Source organism: Nilaparvata lugens, chromosome 6, assembly GCF_014356525.2.
Source record: "Nilaparvata lugens isolate BPH chromosome 6, ASM1435652v1, whole genome shotgun sequence".
NCBI classification, from domain to species: domain Eukaryota; kingdom Metazoa; phylum Arthropoda; class Insecta; order Hemiptera; family Delphacidae; genus Nilaparvata; species Nilaparvata lugens.
In genome coordinates, this window is record NC_052509.1 from 46,405,019 (window position 1) to 46,418,744 (window position 13,726).

Here is a 13,726-nt window from a genome sequence, read left to right on the forward strand (position 1 = left end):
TATATTTCCACACTGTCAAAAACATAATTGGCATCGTTGTGAACCTAGAAAAGGATAGTAACACCGGCTTGGTCGAATGATAGACAAGGATAGCAAAACCAAAGTTGATCAAATACTGTCATTATAAAGTGGACCTCACAATAGATGGAAATTCGAAGAAAACTACTATCCAAAAATTAGTTGCCAGCCCGGGAATCGAACCCGGTACCTCCCAATTGCTAGTCAGGAATGCCAAAACTTCGTATAAAATGAGCGCTGCTATCCAGAGATTGTCAGTTTGGTGTAAGGGTAAGCATTCCTGACTAGCAATTGGGAGGTACCAGGTTCGATTCCCGGGCTGGCAACTAATTTTTGGATAGTAGTTCTCATCGAATTTCCATCTAGCTGTTAACCCTGTTGTCAATGTCTGCAGTAGCAGAAGTCTTCGGGGTGATTTGCAGCATTTATTTAGGATTTTCGTTAAATAATAATTGAATATTTTCAAGACAAGAACTCCGATACTGATATAGATAACCAAGATAAAGATATACCTGTAAGATCGCAAATCGCTCTCTGCTACTCCTATTTATTAGGAGGATATACAGTAGATATCCAAGATATAAATATAAAGCAATAGGATGACTGTGAGGCTGACCTGACTGCGATAAGTCATGTGCTCGACGAGCAGCGGATAGTGCGAGTCAAGACATGGCATGATGGGCAGTGCGTGTGCGTTGGAGGTGGAGGCGTCTGCCTTGGGAGGCGTCTGATCGTCGGAGGCCGGCGTCGTGAGGATGGGGAAGGTCGACCGAAGCCGGATGGAGCGGCTACACAGTGCGGCCACAACCGCACTAGCCAGCCGGTCGCTGCTGCCTGCGTTTTCACCTTCACAATAGAACAATGTCTTCAATCATTACCACGTTCAAAATTCAATCCTTTAGAATTACACAACTTTCAAAAACGTACCACAGGCTTACGCCCAAAACGGATTCAATTCTAATTTATACAAAATAAAAATGAAACAAATAAAATGACGGATAAAGGCGGATTCACACATATCAGTATCAGTTTTTGTGCCTGCTACAGTAAGAATATTATTCTCATAAGTTTTAGACTATTGAAACTCGCTGTCTCTATTCATGACTCTGATACTGATATGAGAGAGTCTACCGTTACAGAGATACTTTTACAAGGAACATTTCTTCAATAATGTATTGAACAAAATCTGTAGCAGATTGAATTATAGCCTACATTATAAAGCTGGTTTTTAACACATTAGTATCAGTTTCTGTACCCGGTAAGGAAAAATATTTTTCTCGTAAGTTTAATGCGATATTTATCAAACGTTTTATTTGGACTATTAAAACTCGCTGACTCTATTCATGGCTCTAATACTGATAAGCGGGAGTCCGTCGTTGAGGGACGTTTGCATTAGTGAAGTTTACTTGAATTAAAGTGCTGTATAAAATGAATAGAATGTATTTTGCAAACTTGAAGTCAAGTTCACAATAACAGACACTATACAAATGTAGACCCTCCTTCAAGTTTTGTAAATGTTGATCATGTTTGACTTTTGGATTCAACTTGATTCTTGAAGGTAAAATGGAAAAATGAGATAAAAACTGTTGTCAATGTAGAATGTATAGAAGCAACTAAATAGAAAAGTGAGAAGAATACTTTGAGATTAATTATATTTTTAAATTTAAAATTATGTACTTTTGAGGCTATGAAAACTTGAGTTAAAGTTAACTTGTCTTCAAGTTTTCAAAACTGCCCATTTAGCCCAAACTTTAAAAAACGTGAATTCAAGTAAACTTTACCAATGTAACCTCTACTTTACAGAGCAACTTTTACAAGCAGCATTTCTTCAAGGTATTTAGCAATAGCTAAGATCGGTGACAGATTGAATTGTACATCTTCAAGCAGGATTCCCACATATCAGTATAAATTTCTATGCAACTTATAATATGAGAATATTATTTTATAGGTTCCAATAGGAATACTCACACTACCGGTACCATAACTCGGCCAGGCTGAGTGAACATATTCTCAATTAGAACTCAAAGGGATTATATTCTTCACTGTACGGTCACCGACTCTGTTGTAGCTAACTGTTGTAATGCACGTTGTGACTATTATATAAATGAAACATATTTTATGATAACAATGTTTTATAATACCTATATTATACAGAGTGACCCACCAAGGTTGTAACAGCCGTTGACCATAGATTCTACTCGAAATTTCTGACAAAAAATGTTCAGTGAACTTTTTTCCTATCGACCTTACTTTTCAAAATATATCGATTTTTCGATATTTTCAGAATATTCCTACTTTCGGTCATTAAATACTCAATAACTCGAAAACTACTGGTCGAATTTCAATTTCAAGGGTATTGTTGGAAAGAGAATAACATTTCAAACAAGATTAATGTAATTTTATTTGTTGTTTTTTTATTAGGGCTTAAACCTGAAAAATGCTATTCTTCAAATTCAAAGTCAAATTTCAAACTGTTTTTTCTCGATTTTTCTCCGGGTAATTAAAGTGGTTTTAATATTTCAAAAACTTCTCCATTTCATAAGCTTTTGAATGGGTATAAATTCGAAAAGTTGAGTTCCATGATAAAGTGTTCAAAACTGCTAATATCTGGGATGAACACCTTCAAAATGAGGAAATTCACAAACAGCATGCATCAAGTGATGATCCCAAGGGTGAAATCACCTGATTTCTCTCTGACAATATTCATAAGTTTTAATCAACATTTAAACATTCTACAATGATGTGACTTTTTCAATAACTTCTATTATTTCCTGTACCATAAATCCTGAATAAAATAGCAAGAAGTGTGTGTTTCAGCCTATTTTCAGTATAGTTTCAGTGTGCTTTCCAGTTAATTGGCATAATATGTATCAACTTTGGCTAGTGGAGAAGTGTTCGCATTCATTATCATGTAATTTACCTTGATTGAGTATTTGAACATGTTATTGGTGTATGGAGAGTGTGAATGCAATTCAAGAGAGGCAGAGAGAGTATACAGGAGACGTGTTCCTGATTGAAACACCCATCTCATAACAAGTTTTCAAGATTGACAGATGTCAAGATGATAAGGGTTAGGGTCAGTTTCAAGGTACGAGAGGCCCGTCTTAATTTCTGAAGCTTTTGACAATCTTATTCTATAGTATTTCGAGCAGAATCCTCGATCCAGCATCCGGCGGGCAGCTGGGATGTTGGATGTTTCAAGAATGATAGTTCAAAATTATATGATCAGAATGATAGTTCATATTGACGACCATTTCATTATACCCAGTTCAAGAGTTGAATGAACCTGATACTGTTTCAAGGATGCATTTTTGCTGTTGGATCTTAGCACAAGATTGTGTTTCAAACATTTTATGGACAGATCACAGATAAAAGTACGTTCACAAGAGCTGGTGCTGTAAATTCTCACAATACACATACATGGACCTTTCATTTTCCCTACAAGGATAAATGGTGAAGTTTTTATGGACTTTCAGGACGTGCCTCTCAATTTGAGGCAGAATATGTAGCTCCAGTTAGATGGCTGCCTCCCTCATTATGCTAGAAACGTCCGTGGGTGGCTTGATAACAATTATGCTGGGTGGTGGATTAGCCAAGATTGACCCCCCAAGTTGGCCACCACGCTCACCTAATCTTACACCAATAGACTTCTACTTTTGGGAGGTTGTGAAAAGTAAAGTTTACAGAGAACCTGTAGAGACCAGGGAGGAACTGATTCTCAGAATTCGATTGACGTTCAAAGTAATGAAGACATGGCCCAACAAAGTGAGACGGACAACTCTAAGCTTGATAAAGGGCAGCAGCAGAAGTTGCATAAACAGAAATGGAGGCTATTATGAACTCCTGTAAGCAGTGAGCATATGTCACTTGATTACCATCTGAATGGTTGCCATCAGTTTTTTTAATTCTGTCATTCATCTGCATTGAATTATTATTCTATAAATAAATTTTGTTGGATCATGTAAAAGTGTATAATTAGAATTTTATATAGGATTTAAGCTATATGCCACAGAAAATAATGCAATAATCAGGTGATTTCACCTTTAGGATCATCACTTGATGCATGCTGTTCGTGAATTTCCTCAATTTGAAGGTGTTCATCCCAGATATTAGCAGTTTTGAACACTTTATCATGAAACTTAACTTTTCGAATTTATACTCATTCGAAAGCTTATGAAATAGAGAAGTTTTTGAAATATTAAAACCACTTTAATTACCCGAAGAAAAATCGAGAAAAAACAGTTTGAAATTTGACTTTGAATTTGAAGAATAGCATTTTTCAGGTTTAAGCCCTAATAAAAAAACAACAAACAAATTACATTAATCTTGTTTGAAATGTTATTCTCTTTCCAACAATACCCTTGAAATTGAAATTCGACCAGTAGTTTTCGAGTTATTGAGTATTTACTGACCGAAAGTAGGAATATTCTGAAAATATCGAAAAATCGATATATTTTGAAAAGTAAGGTCGATAGGAAAAAAGTCCACTGAACATTTTTTGTCAGAAATTTCGAGTAGAATCTATGGTCAACGGCTGTTACAACCTTGGTGGGACACTCTGTATAATGTTCAGCGGAACCGTATAAAATAAATATTTAATAATTATAATGAATTTTAGTAATAGTAGGTCTATACTGTAAATTATAACTTATTTAAATATTTAATAAGATCAAGTTGATCTAGAAATTTCGATCAAATATCGGAAGAACTCTTAACGATAAATTAGTAAGTACCTTGTTTGTCCATAGATGCAAGCAGATTGCAGAGACAGGTCCATTTGAGGAACGCAGTCGGGTAGAAGGCATGGAAGGAGGCGACAAACGTCTCATGGCACTCATCAAGTATCTCCTTCGTCATCTTCGTGTACAATGCCAGTTGAGCCGATTGAGTTTTCTTTTGCTTAGCATGTCTGCAAAATGAACAATAGCATATTAGAACAAGAGACATGATTAATCCACAAAGGATTATTAAGAAAAATATGGGATTACTACAAAAATTACATGAGATTTAATGAAATTCCCACTTCATATTTCAACATTTTATAGCGTTGGGTCAGGAGTACGTGGTGGCCATGCAAAACAATTCTTGTCATTGAGGCTCATAGACGAGGAGAGTAGAGACGGCACGCTACGAGATCTGTGATTTCCAGAGATTATTTGACGTTATTTTTCATCAATTTCCATTCACAAAACATCAGACTGAATGGAAATTGTAACAAAGTGACGTGATGAAAAGCTCAAACCACTAGTAACTTTCTATCTCTACTTTGCTGGTCTATAAGCCACTTTACAGCCTATCTAACGCTCGTTCAACCAATTCTAGCGTATTGCGACGTTAATATTTGGATTTTGATTCCAAGGTGCTTCTATTTTTGACTACTTTATAAAAAATAAGTGAAACGCAATCTTATAAGAAACATTGAACGCCTCAAAGGTATCTTATTGGACATTATACATATTTTATATGATAAAAGAGAAAAGGATTATTCAAAAATATTCAACAAAGAATATTACTACTTTATATACTGGCAATAAAAAATTCAACATCAGAAAGATCAACTCTTTAAGTTTGCTATCTGTGCAGGTGGCATTTGAAAAACAGTCTCTCTTTGAACATTTTTTCTAATCAATCAAATAATTATAATTGTATGCTCTACCAACAACATCATAGAGAATTTATAATCTAAAAAAATAACAGAAATCTGCACTCCCATTATAAATAAAAGTATAGAAATAATCGAATAAATTAGGAGGAACTTTTAATATTCTCAGTTGATAAAATGAAATCTTTCAAACTAACTCTCACTGCCCTGCTAAAATTACGCTCTCTTGGGTAAAAAATTGTGAATCTTTAGTGTAAATATAATTGAAAAATCGTCTGTTATGCTGTAATCTTGGAATTGAAAAACTTATATTATTATGATATCTTGTGGAATATAATGATGAACGTTGATGACAGAATTTAGTCTTATTCGTAAGAAACATTCCAAGAAAAAGCAATAGAATACTTTATGATAAGATAAGATGAGATATCCATTTATTCAACACAGTATATATCATACAGTATAATGTAATAAACAGTTGAACATGGTCAAAAATCACCTGAAAGGAACAGTCGGAACAGGATCGAGCAGTATTTGTGTGAGGAGTGCGCGCACATCGCCAATGCTCTCAGCCAATTGGCTGGTTTCAATCAGCCTAGCCTGCACTGCATTCACCTGGCCCGGGTAGACCTCATTCACATAGGTGCGAACCAGTCTCAGTGACGCTCTGCAAATGTACACCAGACTTTCCAACTCCATCTGGGCCATTTGTTGGCTCATGCCCACGCTGTGATGTCCTGTCCAGATCATAAACATCAATTTCGATTGATTTTTAACAAAACATTTGAGCTCAAGCATTATTTTTTACTGTTGTTAATAATAGGCTGAAAACAAGTTTGATATTAGGCAAGTGATTAGCATATTGTGCAATTGAATTTTTAGTAGAATCACTAGTACCCTTTGATACAACATAAGGGTAACAATCATTCTCTTGAAAAACTATCAAATAGCTCTGTAGAAATAAATGTGTCATTGAAGTTTATTTATTAATTTTATAATTAAATCACAGATACGTATGTAGAATTTTATTCCCAGTATTCTAGTATAAATCTAACAGTCCTGTCAGTTATAGGGTTGAGTGTTGAAATAGAAAACAACGTTTTCATATTTCTTCTTTCTATAGTACGCTGACACACAAAATATCTGAATTTTATGTTGTTTGGTGATACACAAAGGCCCGGTAGCATGTTAAATTTCAATCATGATTAAATTTCTCGAGAACCAGAGACTCAGAGAAGGTTTCTCTGATTGGTTCTCGTGGTATTTGATTGGGATTGGAAGTTAACAGATTTTTGTGAAACCTGGTGTTAATTGTGAATCATGTTGTTTGGTCTTTCGGTTTTAACTGGCCTTATGAATCAATTAAATATTTATGGAATTACATTTTTATGAATCTAGTGTTATCATCTCATAAATCACAATTTGGAATCGGGAATGATATACAGAGTGACACAGAATAAAGGAAACTTTTAAAAACGACATAAACATTAGCAAAAATGATTTTATTCAAACTAATGTAAAGTTCAAGACTTGCCATTTGAGAATTATTAATAACATCTATCACTTTTTGACAATTACTTCTTTAAAATGGCTTCCTTCTGAACGAATACACTCTTGAAATCTGTGTTAACGATTCCTCATTGATAGCTGCAACATCTCATCTAGGATATTGCGGATTTAATTTGGAATTGTATCTTAGCGGAATAACTGGTATACTACTATAAACACGTTTATGTATCCCACATTTATTTCAATTGAATTGACACAATGAGACCGTGATACCATAGAGAAATGATAGTATAAGATGATATCCCATTGTATAGGTCGCTTATGTCCAAAATTTCAAGCCGATTTTTTGTTAACTCTAGCCGACTACTGTCTATTATTGATGTTTTGTTGGGGTGAGAGTGTAAGAGCGGCACAGTAGATAGACTCCCACCAGCGAGGAAGTTGTACTTTTGCTGGTGGTGATTTTCATTTCCATTATAGTAAATGTTCATGTCCACTGTTTAATATAATTTTTTTCATGAAAATGGGACAGTATGTGAGATTACTACCAGCGTCACATAGCTTCACAAAAAAGTGGACTATCGGCTTGAGTTAAAAAGTGGGATTTGGAACATTTCCGCTATCTTCTTTTGCTATCTTTTCTCAATGGTGATACGCACCGATATCAACAAGCGCCGACCGATAAGCGGCCCAGGCCCACTGCAAGAGAGCGATCAGCGACTGGAAGCAGTGGCGGGTCACGTGGCGCGAGAAGTCACGTGACAGTGCATGCACCTGCTCGACACCCCCGGCGCCCCCTCGGACCCCTGCACCCCCTGACCCCGGCCCCCCCTGCTCGGCCGCCACCACCCGGTACAACAGCTGCGGGATTTGGCCCGCGTTCACGTCCGTCCCGTTGTTCGACTTCTTCGACGACTTGAAGTAGAACACCACTCTGTAACCATACCACACGAAATTCAAGTTATCAAGAGCTTTGTATATGAAGTTACTTACACCTCGAACACACCATAAATAAAGCAATTAAAGCAAATATAGAATTGAAATACAACACTTAAAAATGTGAAATTCATAATATACAAGCATAGAAGATCTCTACCACCATCATGATATTTTTATATAGAACACGACTATAGTGAGCTCCACGTTCTAATGGCAGTATTTGATTAGCATTGGTATTGCTATCCTATCCTTGGACAAAGCAAATAGTGTTATCCTTATCTAGCTCCGCAACGTTGCCAGATCGTTTTTAAACAATGTAGAAATATAATTAAATAACACATAATGTAATATAAATTATGAAAATGTATTATTAAATCATTAAAGAACAAACAGACCAAGAATAAACAGTTGACATTACATAATATATTCAGGTATCCTCTATAGAGGCCAGTGGCAAGGCAACGCTGTTCTCCTATCTTTCTCCACTGCCATTATAACGTGGACCTCACTATAATTTCGGCGATAATGCCATTATCAAGTGTCCTTTATTAGTTTATTATGTTAAAACTAAAAGCTAACAATTCAACACCAACAATTTGATAATCATTTATTTATTTGAATAAACTGAGAAATGTAACGAAAACGATGACTCACTGGTCTTCTGTGGTGACCATGCCTTGCCCCCCTGACCCACAATCGCTGGATGGGCCACTCACTCTTGCCCAAGCAACATACCATTTGTTTGCCTGTAAACATTCAACATAAAATGTGTTTATTCCTGGTCATTGAAATATCACATAGATCTGGAAAAGAATAATGTCACATTAGATTAGATAATATTTAACTACATTTTTAGCCTCTCGAGGATTAAAGGTTTTCCTAGTACGTGGATAATCATCAACGTTAGTAGACAGACAGACTAACTTTGATAACTGTCTACTAACTTTGGATAATCATTGCCTTCAATCCTCCCCATTTTCTTTGAACCACATTAAATCAATTCTTGTTTTGATTTATTGTTTTGCATGTATTCGTTTGTATATTTGTATTATATCTTGAGTGTATAAATGGAAGGTTGATTGAAATTAGCTGAAATTTATATAAATATTTGCAGGATACAATCAATTGCATTATTCAGGTAAAATTGAATTTTTGTATTTTGAAAAATTTACTGAAAATGAAATTCTCAATTATTAATTCAAGTTTTCTCATCTTTTTCTCCTCTCCATCACATTATATTCCTAGAATTGTTCTGGTATATAACTAGGCCCTATAATAATTTTTCACATTATTGTGATTGAAATAACTCAAAATCTTACAAATAAAGCTGTTGTGGATTAATGTGTATTAATGTGATTAAGAGTCTCGAGATTTCTGCTCAAACTACTGTTTGCAAGACCAATTCTTTCAGATACATTTGTTGAAAGTGGACTCGCTTACAATTTTTGCACATTTTTTTTCTCTTTTTTCCTACTTTCTTCTCCAATACTTTCCTTTTCTTCTCCTCTTCACCCTTTATTCCTTACTTTTATACCCTCTACCTGCCTAATACATTGGAAACCATAGTTGGCAAGTATAAGAAGTATTAGGTATTTTTCTTCCTTTCTTTCTTTTCAAAACACCCCACCATGAGGCCTGCTTTTGTATTTTATTATAAATTTATTTTTTATTATGATTTTTGTGTTTTGATTTCTTTTATGTATATTGTGTTGATTTGAATAAAATTATTGATTGATTGAATTACGAGCTTTTTGTTTTTGATTAGCAACTTGTCAGGGTAATCAGGCCTACGATTTGACAAGCTTGTTGATAAATTTTAATCCAAAACAATAACATTTGATCAAAAATTCATCTATGTTTCAACTTTCATAGTAAAAGTGAAACAGGTAATAACAATTATAATTGTTTCTCAAATTTTATACATATAATTGTTAATGATAATATAATATTCTGGTTAATAGGTACCTGCAACAGAACAGGTTCCTCGAAGAGCATCGGATACTTCTGTCGTGGTCCACACTCATACGGCGCTTCATCAGTTTCGGCCAGCATTTCTCCGTCACTCTCCTGCTCACCACCCTCTATTCCAATGTCAAACAGCTGCAACAATACCGATATAATTATTTCTCTACTACTTTTAATCACAAACAAACCATAATACACGACTGTCAACGAGAAGAAGTCGTTTGGGAGAAAAGCAAGAGCAACAGTCTAACTACGTGTAATGAAGATGATATTGAAATAAATTTATTGATTGGGTTCATTTAAAAACGAGTAGAATTAGGACTTTAACAATGATGAGACTTTATTAATCTTGTAGTTGAATTTTCAGTGTGACTTTTTGTCGTGAGAAATTTATTTTTCTGTTGAAAAATAATTTTCTCATATTAAGATTTTGCTAACTCGCGTTCGGGAAGACTCAAATTTTATGCAGGGTTGAGGTATTCTCACGGAACTGTATTTCCGTTAACGATGGAAAATACACAAGTATTTGGGAATATTCCAAACTTGCATTATTTTCCTTTCCCACGGAATTATGCTCGTCTCCACGTGGACCGTTGTCTCTTTGGTGGAAGTGGGACATAATTTGCGTGGAAAAGTTCAGTCCCAATCAAGCCGCGGTCGGAATAACATTAAAAATACAGAGGTAGCCTCGGGCCTCGAGGGCTCAAGATTAACGTGTTTGTTTATTGTTTAAATTTGTTAATGTGTATTATTTTCTCCGTAGAATTTGTTGAAGTAGTTAATTAATTATATGAAGGGAATGTGTGAGTGTTGAAGATTAATATCAGTGAGTCAACAATAGTGTAGGTAGTGAGCATCTTCATAGTGATGGGATTAATAGTTTTAAAGAAAGTGTGTGCCCGGTATAACCCTATATTGACCGAGTCCCCAATTATTCATTTGAAATAGAGAAATTAGTTGTTGAAAATCATATCAAAAAGTAATTAAGCCCAAACTGGAAATGTATGAGAGGTGAGTGAATGTGTGAGTGTGTGTTTTCATTTTTTTCTTGCCCAAAAAAATTTTTTTTTCTTCTTTCTGATTTTATTCAATTATAGTATAAGCACTCCTGCTTGCACGCGTTAAGCATTTTATGCTTACAACAAGCTAGAAATATTCTGTTTCAAAAAAGCTTTGTTTTTTTTCATAATACATCATACACGTAGAAAGCCTTATTACATAAATTATATTTTATACAATTTCTTCAGTGCACTTTGTATTTTATTTCCATTTTTGATGTTTGATGTATTTGAAATTTTGTATGTATTTGATTTTTGAATCAGAATAAAAACAATTTGTATTTGTATTTGTAAATTAGTAAAGTTTACGTTACCATTTTAAACAGAATTCAAAACGAACAGTTAGCAAAATCTTACAGGCAGTTTTATAGAATGTGCAATAGAACGATGCAGATTATTTGTTGTCCAAATTTAAATTGGATTAATTCATCTGATAATCTTACAAGTTTAATAGAACGCAAAAGTTTATTGTTTGTCCAGCCCCATAACTTAACCTTTAGTATTTTATAGATCTCTACCCCCATATGGGAGCAGTTACATATACATTCATTTCACACAAGAACAGGAAAACAGATAGTCGAGTGTAAAAAGAGTATAAAATCAAATATTTTTTTATTCTGACAAAAGCACCATACAATTAAAATAATTTACTGTCACTATCTACAATCTAGAAGTTGAAGTAGTGATTGAAAAAATATTACTACTTGATTTGAAAAAAAATTATTTCCTAGTTTGTGAGGCTTTAAAGGCAGATACCATTTTGCCCAGAATTGGAGTAGAACGGGCCTACTCTTCCCATGCCTAACGTGTTACATCAACAATATTGAATCAGTTAATCAAGCCCAAATAGCATTGCACTAATCCGGGATGCCGGGATAGAAATATAGACCAATCTTGCTCGTTACAACCCAGCGCTAGCAAACAATGTTATTCAGTTGTTCAAAAAAAATAAAATAAAAGTTAATTAACTTATAAGTGTAAGTTATGATTCACAAATCAGAAGGTGAGAGAAGTATTGTCAGGCGTAGAAAGCAATAGGACATAATAGTGGAATTTTTCAATTCGGAACCAGTATCTTTGTACCTAAACCTTTAAACCTTGCCAAGCTGTGATCAATAAATGTCTATCAATAAAACTGAATATCATGCACGGTTTCACCAAAAATTTTGGAGATATAATTTTAGCATAATTTAGTCCTTTGCCTTTATAGTTTTACCTTTATTTTGCCAGTGTATTCACCACGTCCTCCAAACAGCCCAAAGCCGCCAAGCATGATATCCGTATCGGCCATAAACCTGATGGCCTCAATCGAGTGTCCTGAGTATCCCCAGCCCCCTCCATGACCTACAACACAACAAATAATGCAACACTCAATACTGTATTATGAAAATTAACTTGAATTTTACACTTTATAATGCCATGAAAGCCGAAACATGTCATGTCTTGAAAAAAAACTTGAAGGGTAGTAGTTGATACATTCAATAGAATAGGAGATATTGAAATGCAGAGTTATTTCTGAAAACGAAGCAGCATTAGTGATTGATTTTGATCGACATTATACCTACAATATTATGTTCCAGGGTTATTCTACAGAACAGAAACTGAGTGTACTGAATATTTAATTTGAAAAGATAACAGTGATAAATGATTCATTGTCTTGTTGTTAGAATAATTTGAACTTTAGTTATTTTGTATTATACACCTGTGAACATTTTCAGTTCGTCAATGAATAGGGCCTACAACGACAGTTGCTTATAGTCTTCTTGCTTATAATTTGTGAATATTGTGAATTGGATTGAATAAAATTTCAATTTGATACTGACTCTCGAAGCGGGTGACGGAGCTGAAGTCATCGCTGGAGTAAGCGGCGGACTTGGCAGGTGGCACGGCCAGTGGCACGGCGGCCAGCTGACACATGGCGGGTGGCACGTGGTGTGCGCCAATGGCACGTGCCACGAGCGTGTCGAGCGCGGCGAGCATGTGGCGTGCGGCATGCGCGCGTCTCACGTGCACTCCGGCCATGTTTGGCACGGCCAGCTCAGGCCGCAGGATCAGTGGCATGTCCCCTCCACCACTCTTCACCTCCGAGCAGATCACGTTGTAGCAGGCCACCTCGCCTCCCAGCCCGTCTTCCGTCTCCACAAAACTAACAATCAAATAACATTCATCTGACGCATATACTCAACGGAGAGGATGTTTCCGAAATCCCTACCAATATTCTTGGGCATTATTCCTGGGTACGAAACATGTCTAAATATCATTTTCAAACTGTCTGAAAGTCCTTAGTTATTCACACAGCCGCCATTTTGCTTTTTACACTTACTAGGTATATTTTTTCTAAATAATAACTGAACATACTGAAGTAAAACAGTAATTTATGACAACTAGACAGAGCTACAAAAAAATTATAAAAAATTTATAAAGCGAAATGGCGGCCGTTGAAAATTGTATTTCTTGAATAACCGAAAACCGTTGATTTTACAATAAAAACATAAGAGTAACTTGTTTTAGTAAATTTGTATACGAATGGATTGGCATCTAATTTTTCAAGATTGAACGAATATTAAGTGAGATATGGAAACTTTAGTGATAGGTGACCACTGAAGGTTTGTTGCAGTGTACACCAAAGGCATGC

The 13,726-nt window shown here is 35.2% G+C and overlaps 1 protein-coding gene across 1 annotated transcript in view; it reads right to left on the reverse strand.

The window, feature by feature from the left end:
• LOC111048490 (E3 ubiquitin-protein ligase MYCBP2) overlaps window positions 1-13,726 on the reverse strand; it is a 287,490-nt gene that overhangs the window by 242,546 nt on the left and 31,218 nt on the right. Inside the window, 8 exon segments of the mRNA XM_039431468.1 lie at window positions 635-864; window positions 4,752-4,927; window positions 6,120-6,357; window positions 7,789-8,063; window positions 8,723-8,814; window positions 10,034-10,168; window positions 12,308-12,435; window positions 12,915-13,237. Coding sequence (XP_039287402.1) covers window positions 635-864; window positions 4,752-4,927; window positions 6,120-6,357; window positions 7,789-8,063; window positions 8,723-8,814; window positions 10,034-10,168; window positions 12,308-12,435; window positions 12,915-13,237 — 1,597 coding nt within the window.